This window comes from Prionailurus bengalensis, chromosome A1, assembly GCF_016509475.1.
Source record: "Prionailurus bengalensis isolate Pbe53 chromosome A1, Fcat_Pben_1.1_paternal_pri, whole genome shotgun sequence".
Taxonomy (NCBI): domain Eukaryota; kingdom Metazoa; phylum Chordata; class Mammalia; order Carnivora; family Felidae; genus Prionailurus; species Prionailurus bengalensis.
The window spans coordinates 82657418-82678327 of record NC_057343.1 but is presented as its reverse complement, the minus strand read 5'-3'; the positions used below and the strand labels follow the sequence as shown (position 1 = coordinate 82678327).

At 45.6% G+C, this 20910-nt stretch overlaps 1 protein-coding gene and 1 long non-coding RNA gene across 13 annotated transcripts in view; one reads left to right on the top strand and one right to left on the bottom strand.

Moving 5' to 3' along the window:
- The window catches only part of TMCO3 (transmembrane and coiled-coil domains 3), a 50953-nt gene that overhangs the window by 14863 nt on the left and 15180 nt on the right, over positions 1–20910 (bottom strand). For 5 of the 12 annotated variants that reach the window (XM_043583363.1, XM_043583406.1, XM_043583450.1 and 2 more), the window contains 3 exons: positions 19678–19770; positions 14957–15143; positions 8274–8394 (listed from right to left, as the gene is read on the bottom strand). In XM_043583363.1, the coding sequence (XP_043439298.1) occupies positions 8274–8394; positions 14957–15143; positions 19678–19770 (401 nt within the window). The remainder of the gene's footprint in view (positions 1–8273; positions 8395–14956; positions 15144–19677; positions 19771–20910) is intronic. The other 7 variants (XM_043583457.1, XM_043583379.1, XM_043583414.1 and 4 more) reach the window with 3 other exon arrangements.
- LOC122485128 lies at positions 889–15155 on the top strand. Its single transcript, XR_006297794.1, has 4 exons — positions 889–899; positions 1528–1534; positions 9810–9811; positions 15040–15155. It is a non-coding gene; the product is annotated as an uncharacterized LOC122485128 (long non-coding RNA).

The following is a 20910-nucleotide window of genomic DNA, read 5'->3' as shown; positions in this document are numbered from 1 at the left end:
AACTCACGAACCGCGAGATCGTGACCTGGATGAAGTTGGACGCTTAACCGACTGCGCCACCCAGGCGCCCCAGCCAACGCCACCCATTTTAGAGCAGATGTACACCCATCAGTGCTTATTTCCGCTCCCCCACCAGCCCCTGACCGACTTCCTGTCTATGGATTTGTCTATTCTGGACATTTCACATAAATGGAATCACATAACATGAGCCTGTGTGTCCGGCTTCCTCCACGAGTGTGATGTCCTCAAGGTTGACCCTGTCATGGCCTGTGTCAGGGCTCCATACAACATTCCGCTGTGTGGTCACAGTACACTATATCCATTCATTAGCTAATGGACATTTGAATTGTTTCCACTTTTTAGCGATTACGAATAATGCCGCTATGAACATTCATGTGCAAGTTTTTTTTTTCACTGTGGTAAATTATTCATAAAATTACCACTTTAACCACTTTCAAGTGTATAATCTGTGGCATTAAGGACATGAACCCTGTGTGCTCTCCTCACCTCCAACACAGGTTTTGTGTGGACAGACATCTTCATGTCTCTTGGGTCAATGCCCTGGAGCGGAACAGCTGAGTCTTACAGCAACTCTGTTTAACCCTTTTGAGGAAACACTGTCCTATGACCTGACTCTCTGTTTTACAGCTTAACACAACATAGAACATCTTTTCCACACCGTCAAACTCTTGGTGAACATGATGTTTCACAACTAAGTTTGAACAATGTCAATGGGACCCATATGTGTACTGGACTTTCATTCGGAAAAACACTGAAGAAAAGTTCCTAAAGCTTTCTGAGGAGACAACGCCCTATGGTGACCATTTTACTTGTAAGCAGCAGGGAAGTTTCATGCGATGAGGGGTCCCATTTGTCCTTTCTGAGCACCTGCACTCTTTGTGGCGGTTCCGCTTCCTGTTTGGTAAGGAGATTGTGACCTCTACAGGTCCTAATTTATTGGATGCTTCTTAAATAGAAAGCACATGATTTTCAGCTGGGGCGCCTGGGTGGCTCAGTCGTTTAGTGTCTGAATTTGGCTCACATCATGACCTCATGGTTTGTGACTTGGAACCCCGCGTCAGGCTCCCTGCTGTCGGCACGGAGCCCATGATGTGTATCCTTGGTCTCCCTCTCTGCCCCTCCCCCACTGGTGCTCTTGATGTCAAAAATAAATAAACATTAAAAAAAAAAGATTTTCAGCTAAAGTTGTAAATCTTCCTTTCAGCTATACAAATTTTGTTCAGTTACTTATCTTGCAAATCTGTAGCCAGAAGGACTAGGAACTGGCTCTTATTTATAGGCTGTGACTAGACGTGTTACTTTTCTGATAGTTAAAAAATCCTGAATCAGAGGAAAAGGACAAGAGGACCCTGTCAACAAACTGACCTTAACAGTCACACCCGTCAGGTAGCAGCCTAAGCAGGCACTCCATACGGTTCTCTCCTGCAACCCTCACACAGTCCACGAGCAGGTACTATTTCCATACCATCCCCGTTTTTTTTTTTAAAGATTTCATTTTTAAGTAAGCCCTACAGTTAACGTGGGGTTCGAACCCACAACCTCAGATGAAGAGCCGCACGCTCTGCCAACTGAGCCAGCCAGGCACCCCCGCGCCGCCCCCACCATCAGGGAGAAAACTGAAGCCCAGAGACTGTGAGACTAGGAAGCGGCAGAGCTGGAGGGAGCTCCGGGGCCTAACCCTCTGGGCATCCCAGTTAAAAAGCTGTCTCTATTTTCCAACAGGCTGAGCTATCGGACAGAAGAGAAGACATCTTAATCATTTCGGATTACTGAAACTTAATGTAACTTCTGGCAAAAGGTAAATATTAAAAAATACAAAACCAACAGACTCCAACGTCAAGGTGAATCATTATTAGAATTATCTGACAAAGATTTTAAGCCGCTATCAAAAACGTGATTCAACAGCAATTAAAAATTCTTTTTAAAGAAATGAAAAAACAGAAAATTTCAGCAAAGAAATAGAAGCCATAAAAAGGCATACCAAATGGAAATTCTACAACGATGTACAGTTGACCTTTGAACAACACAGGGTCTGGGGCACCAGCTGCCTGCACAGTAAAGATCTGCATATGACTTTCGATTTCCCAAGAAGACTGACTGATGACATAAACAGTCGATTAGTACATGCTGTGTAGGTTACATAAATTATATACTGTATTCTTACACATTCACAGCACTGTCCTGAAAAAACTCCACATATCCGTGGACCCACATAGTTCAGAGCAGCATTGTTCAAGGGTCAACTGTAATAACAAAAATTAAAATCTTGCTGGATGGGCTAAATAAAGTGAAGACAGAGGAGAGAATCCATGAACTTGAGGACGGATGAACACAATTTACCTGGTCTGACAAACAGAAAATAGAAAAAAAAAAAAAAAAAAGGAGAGGAAGAAGAAGAGGAAGAAGGAGTCTCAGAGGCCTGTGGGATAATAACAAAAGAACAAATGTTTGTATCCCTTGAGTCCAAGCAGGAGGGAGCACGTGGGACTGAAACACTATTTGAGGAAACAATGGCTGAAAATCCTAAAGTAGGCAGAAGACATAAACCTACAGACCCAAGAAGTCGAGCCAACTCCCAACAGGATATGCCCAAAGACTGTCATGGACTGAACGTTTGTGTCCCCCAAATCCCTATATGAAGCCCCAACACGATGGTGTTAGGAGGAGGGGCCTCCGGGAGGTCACCAAGGTGGGGCCCTGTGGTGGGGTCAGTGCCCTCATCGTCAGAAGAGACCAGAGACCCTCTGTGCTGTACTCCCCCTGCCACGTGAGGACATGGCAAGAAGACGGCTGTCTGAAAGTGAGCTTTCGTCAAGAACCGAACCTGCCACCACCTGATCTCAGACCGAGAGATAAAAGTCTGTTGCTTAAGCCCTGGTCTATGATGTTGTTACAGCAGCCTGAACCGATGAAGACACCAAGACACACCAGAGCTCAGTTTCTGAAAACTAAAAACAAAGAACGAATCTTAAGAGCAGACAAAGAGAAACCACTCATATAAGTAATTATCCGTAACTTGTGTTTAGAGAAATGGCAGCCAATTTCTCATTGAAGCCGTGAGAGGCCAGAGAGAAGCAGTGCATCCTTCAAGTGCTGGAAGAGAAGGACTGTCACCCGTACAATCCATATCCTGGAGAATATCCTCCAGGAAGGAGGGAAGATAACGTTTTCTTGGAGGAAGAAAAATGATGAGAATTTGTCACCAGCAGCAGACTAACTATGCAAGAATGAGTAGGGGCACCTGGGTGGCTCAGCTGATTAAGCGTCCAACTTTGGCTCAGGGCGTGATCTCGCGGTTTGTGGGTTCAAGCCCCGCGTCGGGCTCTATGCTGACAGCTCAGAGCCTGGAGCCTGCTCCGGATTCTGCCTCCCTTTCTCTCTGCCCCTGCCCTGCTCATACTCTGTCTCTGTCTCTCTCAAAAATAAATAAACATTAAAAAAAAATTAAAAAAGGAAGAATGAGCAAAGAAAGCCCCCCGCAGAAAGGAAATTATAAGAGAAGAAATCTTGAGAAAGCAAGTAAGAACAATGGAATGGATAAAAATAAAATAGGTAACCCTGATGAATTAAAAAAATCCTATGTGATCAGAAGCAAAGTTAATAAACACACTGATCTGGTGTTCAGATAAATAGAGAACATACAACAATTATACTTAAAAAGAAGGGAGAGGCAAGGGAACTAAAGGGAAGTAAGGCTCCTACGTGTCACAAGCAGTCAAGCATTGACAGCCGGGAGCTAACCTCAGCACTGCATGCACTGCAGAGCCTGGAGTAGCTGCTGAGATAACTACACCGGGTCCTCAAAATTATGCAAGTGACCCATCAGGGGGTAAGAAAAATGTAACAGAGAAACAAGAAACAGAGAAAATAACAAAATGAGAGACTTAGGTCCTGACATATCAACATTTACCATAAATGTAAATGGTCTCAACGTTAATTAAGATATATTGACCGAATGGATTAAAAAAACAGCATCCAGGGTGCCTGGGTGGCTCAGTCAGTTGAGTGTCTGACTCTTGATTTTGGCTCAAGTCATGATCTCCTAGTTTGTGGGATCGAGCCCCACGTCGGGCTCTATGCTGACCCCATGGAGCCTGTTTGGGATTCTCTGTCTCTCACTCTCTGCCACCCCCCCATCCCACACTCATGTGCACTCACTCTCAAAATAAACATTAAAAAAATCATCCAACAATCCAACAATACCTTATCTATTGAGAAACTCATTCAAATACAATGGAATAAACAGACTGAAAGTTTTAAAATATGGAAAAGACAGACCATTTTAGACATTAATAAAAAACAAGTAGGTCGGACAAAGGGCTAGTATCCAAAATCTATAAAGAGCTCACCAAACTCCACACCCGAAAAACAAATAACCCAGTGAAGAAATGGGCAGAAAACATGAATAGACACTTCTCTAAAGAAGACATCCAGATGGCCAACAGGCACATGAAAAGATGCTCAACGTCGCTCCTTATCAGGGAAATACAAATCAAAACCACACTCAGATATCACCTCATGCCAGTCAGAGTGGCCAAAATGAACCAATCAGGAGACTATAGATGCTGGAGAGGATGTGGAGAAACGGGAACCCTCTTGCACTGTTGGTGGGAATGCAAACTGGTGCAGCCGCTCTGGAAAACAGTGTGGAGGTTCCTCAGAAAATTAAAAATAGACCTACCCTATGACCCAGCAATAGCACTACTAGGAATTTACCCAAGGGATACAGGAGTACTGATGCATAGGGGCACTTGTACCCCAATGTTTATAGCAGTACTCTCAACAATAGCCAAATTATGGAAAGAGCCTAAATGTCCATCAACTAATGAATGGATAAAGAAATTGTGGTTTATATACACAATGGAGTACTACGTGGCAATGAGAAAGAACGAAATATGGCCCTTTGTAGCAACGTGTATGGAACTGGAGAGTGTGATGCTAAGTGAAATAAGCCATACAGAGAAAGACAGATACCATATGTTTTCACTCTTATGTGGATCCTGAGAAACTTAACAGAAACCCATGGGGGAGGGGAAGGAAAAAAAAAAAAAAGAGGTTAGAGTGGGAGACAGCCAAAGCATAAGAGACTCTTAAAAACTGAGAACTGAGGGTTGATGGGGGGTGGGAGGGAGGGGAGGGTGGGTGATGGGTATTGAGGTGGGCACCTTTTGGGATGAGCACTGGGTGTTGTATGGAAACCAATTTGACAATAAATTTCATATATTGAAAAAAAAAAAAAAAACAAGTAGGAAAGACTATATTAACAGCAGATAAAGTAAATTCCAGAATAAGGAAAATTACTAGAAACAAAAGAGCTATTACGTAATGATAACCAGGTCAATCCACCAGGAAAACAAAATGTTCCTAAATGTGTATGCACCACATAAGAGAGCACCAAAATATATAAATCAAGAGCTGACAGAGCTAGAAGGAGAAATTGGCAAATTAGCAATTATAATTAGGGATGTCAATAACCACCTTCTCCAGCAAGAACACAGGAAAACTGAACAATGCCATGAACAAACAGGGTCTGACATAAAACACTCCACTCGACATCAGAATAAGGGCCTTTGGAGCACTTAAACAGACCGTACCTGAGGCCACAAGACAAACCTCAACAAACTTAATAAAACTAAGCTCATACAAAATGTGTTTGTTCTGGGTGGCTCAGTCAGTTAAACATCTTCAGCTCAGGTCATGATCTCACAGTTCGTGAGTTTGAGCCCCACATCAGGCTCTGCGCTGACAGTGTGGAGCCTGTTTGAGATTCTCTCTCTCTGCCCCTCCCGATCTCTCTCTCTCCCAAAAATAAATAAAAATTAAAATTAAAAACAAAAGACAAAAACAAAGTGTGCTTGTTCTGTGACCAGAGTGGAACCAAACCAGAAACCAATGACAGAAAGACAACAGGTAAATCTCCACAAACACTTGGAAACTGAGCAACAGACTTCTAAACGATCCATAGATCAAAGAGGAAGCTTCAAAAGAAATGTTTTAAATTAACTGAACTAAATGAAGATAAAAATACAACATACCAAAAGAAACAAGATGCAGCTAAGACAGTGCTGCAAGGGAAACGTGTGGCACTAAACACACTAGAAAAGAAGAAAGGTTTCAAGTCAATAAGCTACATTCACAGCACAAGAACCTAGAAAAATAACAGCCAAAACAAACAGGAGAAAAAGCCAGAAGGATAGAAACCAAAGAAATTAAAAACAGAAAAACAAAGACGGGGCGTCCGGGCAGCTCAATCGGTTGAGCGTCCGACTTCGACTTGGGTCATGATCTCGCAGTCTGCGAGTTGGAGCCCCGCATCGGGCTCTGTGCTGACAGCTCAGAGCCTGGAGCCTGTTTCAGATTCTGTGTTTCTCTCTCCCTGCCCCTGCCCTGCTCGTTCTCTCTCTCTCTCAAATATAAACAAACATTAAATTTGTTATACATATATAAAAAAAGAAAAAAGCCAATGAAACAAAAGCTGGTCTTTGAAGAAATTAAAATAACTGCCAACCCTCTAGAAAGATTGACAGAGAGAGAAAGCACAAGTTACCAACATCAGGAGCAACACAGGAAACATTACTGCAGACCCTACAGACATCAAAAGATGATGGGATATACTATAACCAAGTCTGCACATATAACCTCCACATGTGAAATGGGATGGACCCATTCTTTGAAAAACCAAGCTACCACAACTCAACAATATGCAGATAATATGTAGATAATTTGAATAGCCTCATAACCATTAAGCAAACTGAATTTGTAACTTAGCAAAAATCCCCCCAAAGAAATCTCAAGGCCCAGATAGTTTCACTGGAGAATTCTACCAAATATTTAAGGAAGAATTAACGGCAGTTTGATGCAATGTTTTCCAGAAAAAGGAGAAACACTTCCCAAATCATGTTATGAACATAGTATTGCCCTAACACCAAAACCAGAAATTGAGAATACCATAAAAGAAAGCTACACACCATTCTCTCTCATGAACTCAGACCCAAAACTCCTCAACAAAACATTAGCTAATTGGAGGCAACAACGTATAAAAAGAATTATATACCGCAACCAAGTAGGATTCATTCTACCTATGTAAGGCTGGCTTGACTTCCAAAAATCAATCAACGTAATCTGCCACATCAAACAGCTAAAGAAGAAAAATCACACAATCATACCAAGAGATGCAGAAAAAGCAGTTGACAAAACCCAATGTGTACTCACAATAAAAACTCTTAGCAAACTGAGATTAGAAGGTAACTTCCTAAAAGTAATAAAAACCCGACAGTTAACACTGCATTTGACGGTGAAAGAATGGATGCTTTCTGTTTCAGATGAGGAAGAAGGCAGGAACATCTATGCACATAATGTCACTCATTGAAGTACTGGAAATTCTAGCCAGCGCAACAAGGCAAGAAGAACAGATAAAAGGCATATAGAGAAAGAAGAAATAAGCGACAGATCTCAGAATTTCAAAGTGGTTCCCAAAGAAATTTCAAAAAAGTCTACTAATTTGTAAGTTATAGCATCATCACTGTGAGACGTGAAGTAAATGCAGCGTCTGGAAATACTTAAAGCACAACATATTGCTTATTTGCTTATTAAAATAAACTCAAGCTTACAGTCCTAACTCGCATGCAATTTACCTTTAAATTTTATGGGGCTCCTTACATTTTCCAAGGGATTTATTTTTGGGCTGGCGTTCTGGTAACAGTGTGTACAGCATAACCTAGGACTTTCTGGGCGAACTTATTCTTCCACTTTTCAATTTGACTTCCCTCCACATGAACGTAGCAAGTGCAGTTCGGGTTTGGGGGATTGTTTCATTGAGATAAGGAAAAGAGGAAATGGTAACGGAGACACTCACAACAATGGTCCCCACGATGATGGCATGCACGCGCACAATCACGCACGTGGTCAGATAATCTCACACGACCTCACACACACTCACACACAGTATGTTCCAGGCACCATTCTGAGCATTTTTAGATTTTAGCCCATTTAATCCTAACTAACCTGTTAGGGAGTTAACACCATCCCCACTTTCTAGATGACAACACCGAGGCAGAGTGAGGTTAAGGAATTTGCCCGAGGTTGACAGAGCTGGAGCCTGAGCCCAGGCGGCGTGACTCCAGAGACCACGCTCTCTGCCTGCGCCGGACAAGCTCTAAGCATCTCTTCGGGAGACGGTATTACACCGCATTTTCGTCAGCGGATGCCGGGAAGCTGGAAACCGAGCGGGGAGGAAGGAGCAGCGTGGTTACCTGGAGTAGGTGCCAGTCCCGGCCTGGATGAGTGTGGGCAGGCCGGCTATGAACAGGCCCAGCTGCACGTCCTGCACTACGAGCATCCCAAGCAGCACCGCGCTGTAGTCAACGTCACCTGCTTGAGGAAGAATGTGTCAATGACCTACGTTTACAGTAACTTAAAGTGTCCCACGTCAAAATACGGTCATCAGGCACATTTCCGAAATAATTCAAATTCTGCCACTTAAAGAGAATACAGACTTTAGAATCTCTTTGAGGGCAAACACTGAAACATCTTCAACATGAAAAACTTTTTGTAAAGAAAACTTCCAGGATATTTCCAGCACTTGTTACTAACACACTTAAAGAAAAAACGCCATCGTGGAAAGATGGCACGGGGCACAAGAGTATGGTGAGCCTGGATAAGCAGGTCAATGTCACTGTGTGTCCCCAGAATACAGGAAACAGCCTTCACGCCAGTCTTTCTCTCTCCCCTAAGCGCTTCAGGAGACCTAACCCTACCCCCCTTCTGGTCGCACCTGCTGGCTGACCCAGCTGACAGGTCGCCTTCCCTCCAGCCTGCCATCATGGCCACAGTGAGCGTCTGTCACCGACACAAATGCAGAGAGGCTCATCAGGTGGACAGGACAGAAGGCAGTAGCCAGGGCTGCCCGAAGGGACCATGTGGCTCATCCACAAAGGCGACCGGAAACGGGTACCATTTTCCCGAACTCCACGCGTCATACAGGTGTTCGGTGTCTCCACTTCCAACCAACAGTTCTGGCTTTGGACCAAACTTTTAACTGTCATGTTCCCCCATAAAATAAGCTATTTTTGTTTTCTTAAAAAAGAAAAAAAAGCAACTGACAGTAACAGATATTTAAAGGCTAATCTGATAAGAGTAATCTTACAGAAAAGAAAAAGAATAAGCTAATCAAATAAAATTAAAATCTTTCATCACCAGCAAAAATCACAATTGTTAGAAGTTTAGGTACTCCTTCTAGGAAGCTTGTCTTACCATTCAAAGTTAAATTTTTGGTGAATAAAGTATCCAGGCTTTAGAATTTGATTTATTTATTTGTTTTTGGCTTAGAATTTTAAAACATTCTAAGTGGATAGCGCCATGAGGTTGCTGCGGCTAAAGCTTTTAAAACATTCTAAGTGGATAGCGCCATGAGGTTGCTGCGGCTAAAGCTTTAACAACTTAAAAGTGAAGAAGAATTCCCCACACTAATAATGGGTGAGTGGGACACTTCAAAAACCCATCATTTTCAACAAACCCCTCCATTGGTTCCTGACTGTGATTCTCCTGTCCTGATCCCAGGAAGCGTACCAGGTCCTGTGCTCGCAGTCACACCGCGGTCTTCCTCCCCAAGTCCTCACGCGAGGTGAACACACTTGAGCCCTGCGCCCGTGATGGTGCCTCTTCCGGACTTAGAGGAGACGTATAATTCCAGTCGCACCTTACTTTTTCAAAAAAGCATTTACTGATACACTGCCAGCATTCTGTAAATGTTTTTAAAATCCTGCTCTTTGCCTTTCACCAGATCACAGCGGTCTTAACTGGGCGGGCATCAACTATCTAACTATCTACCAGCAGATGGCGGGCAGCACGAACAGAGGGGGGCACCCCCAGCATGGCCCAGTCCACAGGGAGCACTCAGGGAGCAAGTGGAGAGCAGCAGCTCACTGAGGCTGGAGGGGAAAGACTAACCACAGCAACTGATGTAAAAGGAAACAGTATAGTGAACACAGAGGCGAAAGAATTACTTTGCCTGGGGAGCCTGGGTGGCTCAGTCAGTTAAGCAGCCTACTGTGGCTCAGGTCATGACCTCACGGCTCGTGGGTTCGAGCCCCACGTCAGGCTTTATGCTGACAGCCGGGAGCCTGCTTGGGATTCTCTCCCTCTCTCTCTGCCCCTCTCCCACTCGTTCTCTCTCTCTCTCTCTCTCTCTCAAAAATAAATGAACATTAAAAAAATTTAAGAATTAGACTGAACTGTTAAAAATTAAAGATAGAACTTTTAATATTTTTCATCTGCATTTTACACTAAGTTTAATCTTTGTGCTTACCACTACTATAAGCATTTAAAATTTTTTGTTTTCCATCTGTTTTATTAAATACCTTAAACATATGGAAAATAAAAAATATAACAAATACCCACATACCCACTATTGTGTTTTGTTAAATCTTAAACCTTTGAGACCCTGACTTCAGATTTTTGGGAAGGAAGATACTGGACAATACAGGTACCATGAGCCCGCCACCTGCGGCTGGACCCCCCACCACACCCCCAATCACTGCTTTAGGTTCCATGTTTTTTATTCTCTTGAGTGGTTTTCTACTTTTAACAAAATAACAGCTATGTATCCGGGAACAACACTGAGTTTATTTTGTAATTATAAACTTTTTATAACTTAATCCATATTTCTGCAACTTGCTTTTGTTTTTGCTTACCATTATGTCTGAAAATTATCTGTGCTGATGCACAAAGATCTCTTTTTAAAACTGCTGTAGAATACAGCAATTTACCCATTCCCTGATGTTGGGCACTTAGGTTTTCAATCTTTCCATTACTACAAGCATGCTATAATGAACATTCTAGCACATTTGCTGGACACACCCCCTTCCCTTGCTTGTGTTCTCACCAGGAGAGACTCCCCCTCACCACTCATGGCCTCCGCCCTGGCCCCGTGCCCCACCCTGCCCACCCTACTCTACAGATGAGAGTCTCCACCTGGGCAAGGGGATGGTGAGGTCACAGCATGGCAGTCTCTTGCAGGCCTGTGTTTTCTAGAGGAGGCTTCTGTGGGTCCATGCTGCATGGGGGATAGGTACTGAAGGCCACCACTGCCACATCTTCCATTGTCATCTTTCATCATAATCAAGTTGCTACCGTGACCTCCAGCCGCCTGTCCCCTTCATGGCTATATGGGTTCTGAGCCTGGCCATGGAAGGCTGGAGCTATTTACTGACCCCTTTGAGGGTCTGGGCCCCACTATCCAATGTACTGGCCGGAACCCTGAGGAACAGAAAAGGAGAATTGGGGCAACAATAAACCCACATATGAAGAGGGGCAGGGGTGTCATCCTCAGGCACTTCCAAATGCTCTCAGTGTGCAGGTTTGTGAGGACGCAGCTTTGCACAGTTTCAAAGTTTACGTAAATTATATCGGACCAGATGTCCTCTGTATCTTCTATTTCTCCCTCCATAGTGTAAGATTAATTCATTTTTACCTCTGCAGTATTCCAGTATATGGACACACCATAATTTAATTATTCGTTGGATTACTAAATGCTCAGATTACTTAAAATTTTTTGCTATCAAAAATAAGTATTTTGAGTATTCTTTCACATTTGAAGTTTTCTAGGACATGTCTCTAGAAATGGACATCTCTGTTTGTGGAACTGTTCCCCAAAGTGACCAAACCAGCTCACGCTCCCACTGAGCACCCGTGAACGCTTGCACTCATGCCGACATGGGGCAGGTCCGGCGAGACACCTGGCTGGCTCATGGGAGGACAGGTCTGCAACTGCACGTCCCGATTCGCTAGCGAGGCCAGCATTTCTCCATGTTCACATAGCGTGCATGCCTCCTCTTCCGTAAGTTCTCCATTGGGAAGAAGTTCTATTTTGCAGCAGGGTTTCCTTCCGTTTTGATTCTTCTTAAAACTCTTGATGCATTCTAAGTACTACTTCTTGCACATTTTATATACATAGCACATGTCTTCTAGTTTGCAACTTCTAAAGATACCTTTTAAGTAAAAGTTAAAGTTCCACGTGTTCGGGTTTATCAACACTTTTGCTTTGGATTCTGCATCTCGCTTCCAGAAATCCTCTCTGCCCTAGGTCACCCATATTTCTCCCTAGCAGGCTCTGAAGTTCTGCCCAACACACTGAGCTGTTCAATCTGTGTGGGGCTGGTTTCTGTGTGCGGCTCAACGGAGGACTCCAAGGACTAACTCCCACCCACCCCCAGCCACACGCGCCCTGATCGTGTCCGCCTGTCCATCGTCTCCTGCCCCATCTGGCCCAGACACACGGTACCACCCAAGCACAGGGACAGGACCGCAGGGCCTGCCGTCTGATATGGAAGCACCTCACTTCAAACTGACACTGGCTATTCTTGGCCTTTGTTCTTAAAATAAACTTCAGGAGCAGTTTGCCAAATTTCATGAAAAACCCTGCCAGATTTTTTACTGGGATAGTTGGGAGTTTATACACTCAGGAGAAACCGCATCTTTATGTATTGAGTCTCTTCATCATGAACACAGGCTCTCTCTTCGATAACATTTTGTACTTCTGTCCTCCAAGGTCACACATATCTCTTCAAAGATTTATTCCCACGTTATTTGTCATGGCCGTTATAAGTCAAAGCCTTTTTCTCCCAAAGTACATTTTCTAACGGTCCTTCAGGTGCCACACTTTAGCACATCTGTGATTATCAGTTTCTACAAAGCCCAAGTCTCTCAACATGAGCATTGCCTCCCCACCGGCAACCCTGTAGACACTCCTACCTTCTTAGGCCCAAGTTCTCAGCTGGCCTTCTACAAAGTGCTTTTCCTGTACTCTCTCCCACCTACACCCGCTGTCTCTGTTCTCTCTCCGCAAGCAAAAACAGCTTCCTACCCCCCCCAACGGCTTCTCCCCTCCCCCTAGTTCACCTCTCTGCACCACATACCTGACAAGTTCTGTGGTTCAAGTTGTGCCGATTGTTGAGATAATCCTGAGATCGATTTTCTAGGCGTGCAAGATGGTCTGGTGTTGCTCTGGCTGCACTTCAGGGATGAGAAACGCACAAAGCTTCCATGCTGCTCCACCATCTTGGCACCTCCTGGCCTCTACAAAGTGGAAAAAGCCCTCCTTTTCCAGCAGTCCATGCACAAGATACATGAGGCACTTTGTGTACAAGGTTAATTAAACCTGTGGTGCTTGGTCCTCCCGTGTTCCAGACGGGCAGCCACGCTGCCAAGCCTACGTGTGTCTGACGACGCCTTCACCTGTGCCTGCTCTTGGCAGCTCTGCTGGGCGTGCACGCCAGAGACGCGGCTCCACAGGCCCCGTCTGCCCCCGGTGTGGTGGAGGCGTACGGATCACCTGTGTTCTCTGACAGCTGTCAAGCCTTCCCCTTAGTCCCGGAAGCTCTGCTGTTGTACCGGGATGTGCCGAGGGTACATTTATTCTTGTCCTTTTTCCTGCTCGGTTTTGGGGTGGAACGTTCAGACTAAGGGCTCACATTTTCCTCCAAGTCTGAAAGTCAGCAGCTATGTTCTGCACTCTATTCTTCCAGGACTTCTGCTGTATATATGCTGAGCCTCTTAACTATTCCTTTGTTTCTTGGCATTCTTTCCCATGTTTTCTGTGTGTACTGTGTCCTATCCTTGTGCCTAATCCAATAGGCATGAATTCTTCACTTATGTTGAGTGCTTCAAGCATGCTTATTTCACTGTGGTTATTAGACTTTTCCATAAGCAAGGAGAATTCACATCCTGACAGTTGGGGTTGTTACAGAACTCTCCCAGCCACTGACGTCCTCACTCCTCACACATGCTGGACTCCAGTGTGCAGGTCCTTACAGAAGCAGTTGTTTTCATCCTCCTACACCACTGCCGGTGCCTCACCTCCTTCTGTCACTAGGGCTTTGTGAGGGGTGGTCCTAAGCACCAGGCCACAGGGACACTGGGCCCCACAGACGAGACCACTAGTTAGTACAGTTCCAAGCGAGGAGGCTGCTTCCGTGGCCCATTGGCCCACAGTCAGTCAGTGGGTGGGCTGCGTGTGGCCACCACCAATGCCAGGAGCCTGCAGCTCCAGGACTAGCCCCAAGTACAGCAAGGTCAGCTTTATCAGAGAAGCCAGCCACACCACTCTGCTTTCCTTTTTCCTATTTTTCTCTCATTGTGGTGTGTTTGGTGCAGGGCAAATACCAGTATGAAGCTGTTATGACGTTTTCACCATTTTTTACTGACTTTCACAAAACAAGAGCAAGACAGTGAAAGTCACTACAAGTTCACAGGATATAAACCAGCAGTACTGCGAAGCTGGAAGCTGCCAGCGTGAGTCAGCCCAGGACGTTCGTCCCTAAGCTGCTGACCCAGGCTGGCTTCGCTAGGTCCAGTAACGATCAGAGGCTGGTGTTGCCAGTACAGACATGAAACTAGGCCCAAAGAGGTGAAAATACTCCCAACCACCAAAGTACCCATCACGTAGTTTATAGAAAAAAGGTACCAAAAGTCTGTAAGTTTCCAACCACAGCCAGAGTTAAAGCAGTGAACAGAGTGCACCTGTCACTCTACTTCAGGCTGCACATAACACACACCCGTTCGCGGCACTGCAGGCAACACACGCCATGTCCCGTGAGGACAACTGGTGATTTCAGGTCTGTGCGGCGTTCGTCCCTTAAACCACCAATTCCACAGTGCACTTTCCAATGTGGATTCTTCTTTATTTAAATGTGGTCCTCCAACTATCCTAAATTAATGAGCATGTAAAAGCTGTTTTCTTAATCGAGTGGAAATGTGGAACAATTGAATTGATGAGGGTGTCAATTCCTGAGTGAACACAGCACGAGGGCCCGTGACTGTTAGTAAAGCCCAGGGAGGGAGAGAGAGTTGCAATTTTTTCTAAGAGGCCTTTGGAGTGAATTCAAGCCAGTTGAATACCTGATACTTCAACACATACTTAGAACATGTTATCACCTACCTTCTTTTTCACCCCGGGCACTGCCCACGAGGAATCTGGACACTAAGGGTGTGCTTGATAAGGACAGGCACGTAGAAATAAAGACGCTCTGAGTGGGTCTGATCTGTAAAAGGTGTCCCCATAACAAGCCAAATGCGATCATTAATAGTGTCATGTAACACGGTCCTTGTAAGGCTATCTTCCAGACCTTGAAGAGAACACATTCGTTTACACAGGTTTTAGTGACAACGGTCAGCTCTTGACCGGCTCCATGCAGAGTGCATACACATATACTGCCTGGTCACGGGCCTAAACTGTTCAGGAAGTAGCTCTGCGGTAAACACATCAGCACAACACCCAAAGTCGTAATCTGAACACAGTAAAAACAGTAACACTTCCGTCAGCTTACTGAGTGCTAAGTATTGTTACTGGGACTAAACACGCATGCCTCTCCGTGTAATACATCTCTGTGCACATATAATCTAATCCTCAGAACACATCGCAAAGGTAGACAGCACGACCTCTACCTTTTCTAGATGAAAACACAAAGCCCACTAACTTGTCCACGGTCACATGGAAGTCAGTGTCAGGACACAGACCCAGGCAGCACGGCTCAATAATCAAATATTGATGAGGCACCTCAGTGAGCTCTCAGTGCTGGGTTAGACATAATGGAAAATGTGGAAGAAATCAGGGTTGATTTTAACGCTCCAAGGTTTTTAACTGAGTTGAACAGACGGGATACTAAAAACTACCTGACGTTTATACAAATGTGAATGGTACATAGTGACAAAAGAAATTAACCGAAACTCATCCTATCCTACTGGAAAGCACTTATTCATTTTCTTCTCACCTTACACCCTCTTGGACAAAACCAACTTGCGCAGCCAGGCCCTCTTGGCAAGAGCGCAAGGGGGCCCAGAGGGGGGCAAGGGGTGCAGGGCTTGGCACAGAAGCTCAGAGGCAAACGTTGTGGGCCCCACTGGCTGGCAAGCCTCATCTGTGTCTTCGGGTGCTCTGAAGGATGTGATCTTTTTCCTCCCCTGCTCTCCTTCCTGATAAAAAGGAACACCTCTTTCAAAATCACAACACTGTCTTCAGGAATCAGGGCAGCCAGGAGGCTGTTCCTAAGGCTGGGCACCGACTTCCTACTGTGGCCAAATGGGCACACACACACCCTGGCCGCCCACAGCCATAACCAGCTGCCAGCCTGCTTGTCCATAACAGAAGCTTCCAACTTCAGGAACAAGTTACAAGATCCTCCCGACACCACCAAGTCCCGAGTCAAATGGTGGGATGCTGACAGAGGCAAACGAACTGAAGACTCAGCCTTCCACACAGAGCCACTCTGTCTTCTGCCACGTGTCTCTGGCCAACCCAGGCTCTGTGCTTGCCTTCCAGAGAGAGGTTAGGCCCCAAGGCTGCTTCTCCAAGGTTCAGATTCCCTGATCCCTGCTTCTGGCACCTGGGAGTGGCGATGGCTGTTGTGGTTTAATGGCCTTCCAATGGCTCCCCCTCTTCCTGTGTCATAGCCAGGAGCAGCGGGAGGGCCAGGGTGCACCTGCAGACCTAGGCACAGCTCCTGGGGAGGCCAGCATGCTGAATTTTAAGGTTCCCAGGTTTTAGGGTAGCCACTCCTATAAGCAGCATTAGGGGTTTTTCTGCCCACAAGGGATCCCGGAGCTCGGGACTGACCCCATTATTGGTTGAGCACCTTGGGGAAGTAACCGTCTCTCTACTCTGCCTTCTACATCTGTAGACTTTCAAAGGCCAGACTAAAGATTTCTGAGGTCGCTACCAAACCTTGGTCAGGAGGGCTGGGATCTATTAGCCCAAGAAGCACAGTGTGCAGCAAACGAGGGTGGGAAATGCGGGCAGTGCCCACAGATCTTTGCTCCGCATGGGGCATCTGGACCACCTGGGGCTCCCAGAAACACGGGCTCTCCAGCCACACGTATCAGATCCTGCTGCTCAGCAGGGTCCCAGGCAACTCCCCGTGTCAGAATTCACAGCAACCTGGTCCCCACGCATCTGCACCACAGCTGCACCCCCTCCCGAACTCCATTTTCCTCAGCTCTTGTCCCAGGACTTCTGTCCACAACCCTACACATCCTTCTGAAATCCCAGACCTGCAGTCCCACAAGGGAGGGCCACAGGGCTGTGTATACCACCTCATAGTCAGTAGCCACCAGCGTCTGGAGCAAGGGTTTAGTGAGGGAACAAATAAGGAGAAAAGGGGAAGAGGGGGTGCCTGGGCGGCTCAGTCAGTTGAGTTTCTCTGACTCTTGATCTCAGCTCATGGTTCACGGGATTGAGCCCCGAGTTAGGCTCCCTGCTGACAGTGTGGAGCCTGCTTGGGATTCTCTCTCTCTCCCTTCCCTCCCCCTCTCACTTGAGCTCTCTCTCAAAAAAGCAAATGTTAAAAAGAAAAAAGGAGAAAAAGAGGAGAAAACACAACTCCCAGGCAGAGACAGAAACGGGGAGCTAGCACATGAAAGCTGAGCCGGCAGCATAAGGGGAGCTAGAGCACAGCGAGGCAGGGGTGCACACACCCAACAGGACGCGCCATCAGAAGAAATGACTGTGGCTGTTCTCAGCGCCAACAATTAAGTAGTTCCTAGACCTTGGTGTTCTGAACTGTTTCCACTCAGACTTTTAGGGATTTCCCAGAGGATCCAAGAGGGCCTTCCAGCAATTATTATTTCAAAACCCACTGAATGACTTTCCGTCATGAGGGGCACATGGAAGTCCACGATGGCACCGGTCACTTCAGGCTGCTCTGACGCCCTGCTCGCTATTTATGCTGGAGAAACACAGATTTGTCACTTGCTAGCGTAGTTTATTAGGCATGGTTAAATCTGCAGTCTGAGCCCAGGGGCCTAAAAAGGGCGAGGCTGCCGTCCTCCTGCAAGCCTGTCACAGGGAGCTGACGAGTGAGGGATTCATGTCAGAAGGGCCCCAGCTCACCCCAAAGTCACTAAACAGGTGCTGGGTCCCCAGGAAGGTTCCTTCCACTTCTCAGACCACAGCACACTCTCTCCCTGACACGCACACACCCCCTCCTTGCCAAGCCCTCCTAAGGCTGCATCGCCAGGCACAAATGTAAGCCCCCGTCAGCATAAAACCCCAAAGCCCTACAAGTCAGCACCACACCAGCAACAGCGTGCAGTTTCATACAGGTTAAAACTCTGTTCACATGACTCTGGATGAAGTTCTCATTGAACAGTGAATGCTAGAGTGGTGAAAAATATAAATTACAGCAGTTTAAGCCAGAACAAACCCGGCCATGTAGACGAGGACCCCAACGTCCAAGGCGTGAGATACTCTGCTGAGACCACAAGGCTGGTCAATGCAGAACCCAAACTCTGCCCCTCTCTGTCCCAAGCCACAGGCAACCGCCACTATCAGCTGCCAGCCTCGCTCAACTAAACACACATGGAAGCCCAGAGGAGCCTGCGCGGAGCAAGGAGCGGGGACGGCCGTGGACGATGACCTTCCCGTCCACAGGTCCCCGGCTCCTCGCACGGCTACAGGTCCTGGCTATGCTGCCGGCATGGCACAGCCCCAAGCGCAGCTCGCGGAGGAGAGCAGGGTCCTTTAAACTCTGGGTCTGGAACTTAACACATGGAGGTCAGGCCAGAAGCACGTAAAAAGACACAAAAGTGCCTGAGAAAACACTAAAGGGACTCAGAATGCTTCGTGAGGAGGCACATCTGGAGAAGTGTTTAAAGGAAGTGATGGTAACCGGGAGGTGGACAAACAGAGCTTCCAACAGAAAAAAAGAGAAGAAAAGAGAGGTCAAAGAGTAACAAGGTAAACTAAGGCCAGCGCCTCAATGTACTTCTCTTTGCTATCTCGGATCTTGTCATGTCTTTTATGGCTGCATGATACCTTTCAAGAGCTGTGACAGTGTAACCGTCAGACACCCAGGCTGCCCCTCCGCTTTCATAAAAATGCTACAACGAGAAGCTGAAGACTATTCGAGGGTTAATGAAAAACCTTGTACTTCATTCTTTCCTAGGGATGGAGACCCAGGGCAGCTCCACCAAGGGAAGGGTCGTCATTGTGCGAGGCCGCTCTGCTGTCTGACCAGCCCTCACACTGACTCCAGAGCCACCTGCCGGCATGGCCTGGGATCCACCAGCACTGCTGTCACCCTCCCTGCCCTTCTGTCCCTGCCCTCCCACCGGCTTTGTGACCAACTCTCCTCTTTTGTGAGGTGTCCGTCCAAAAACACAGCTTTTAATTAACTCACTTCCAACTTACTCCAGCTATTTTCATTTCTGCAATACTCCAGTATTCCAAGTAATAGTTCTAGAAGCAAACAAATTTAGAAGGCAACTGTTGCTTCCCTTAGTTTCACACTTCTTCATACACGTGGTCCTAACTGCTACAAGTCTTTTACATATTTTCATTTTACACAAACATTCAATCCCTGAGATAGTTCAGCCTCTAACAGTTTTGGACCTTTTTGGAGGGACCCCCACATGTTAAATTTCAAACATATCATTTCTCAGACATTTTCTGGAATTAGCTACATGAAAGCTAATTTTACTCATTCATTGAATTTGCATTTTCTAGTATTTTTTATCTTTTAGAATTTATATTCCAAAAATAAAAAGAATATTCTGTTCTAAAATACTTAACTTGATAGTCCAATCATGAACAAACACAAAGTAAATAAATTAAAACCATATGATGTTTAAATTGGGGGCAATAACACAGCTTGGTGAGGCCCTTACCTTTCTCAGCCTTTCTGGAGAGAACTCTAGGCCAACAAGAAACAGAGTAAAGAACACGCCAACCTCTCCTAAGGTTTCCACCTGCACAACAGACTGGGAACAAAATTTTAAAACCACACAATTTAATGTATCTAACAAATGAAGCATACTTCAAGGAACAATCTTGTACTAACATACTCAGTGGAACTATCCTAAAAAAAAAACAACAGTATTTTTTTTAAAACTAGTTCTCTGAATGTCCTCTATCCCTGACATAGCTTGAACTTCCTGATTATACGTTTTTTTTTTTTTTTTTTCCTTTTTCTTGATTAGCTGAAGGACTGTTTTTATCTCTTTTTCTGAGAACTAGCTCACGAATTCACCTGTTTCCAGGCTACGCTCTTCATTACCTCCTTCCTTCACTTTCTCTGGAGGATGGGGAGGCACTGAACCTGAACCTGAGCTGGACATTTTAATCAAGATGCCCCACTTTCCTTTGGCCTGCCAGCACGGGCCTGTGCATGACTATGTGTACAAACTTCTTTCCTGAGAACCGAATTGGCCACATCCCACAGGTTCTGGTATACAGCGTTTTTGTGCGCTGTGTTGGTTCTGGTCCTTTATTTGCTGTTTGTTTTTATGCTTTTATGTTATGGCAGAGAATACTGTTTACACGGTTATATTTGGTACTCCCTAGATCATCTACATTCATGGTTTCCACTGAGCCATGAACTCAGCATCTGAAAGAAGAGAGCAAGCAGATCTCCACCATGTCCAGGCACCAAGCTGCTGTGCAGGGACGCACATGCACCCTGTCAGCCACTGAGAGGACAGGCCCTGCCCTCCATTTGCTGGCATCTGCCTCCTCACTTACTCATTTTGTTCTCTTTGAACCTTGCTTATTGTATATCTTTTTCCTAACATCATCTGCAAACCTGTATCTTTCCACAGGCAAGTTTATTCCACTTATATTCATTGTGATAACAGAAGATTTCTCTTACTCCTTCGTCTCCTGGTTTTTATACTTCCTCACTGCTTTTATTTTTCTTCCCTTTTTAAAATGAGGCTGAAACTCATGACTTGAAAGTCACATACCTAAATCTGCACTTCTCAACGTAACACAGAAGCCTATTAACTTCCTACTAGGAAAAAGTAAATATTTTGGTAGAGTCACACTTCCTCCATTAACCACCTCCCGTTTTGGCTAATATGCTCTTGGGTCTTCATCCTGGTTTACTGTAATTATGTTATTTA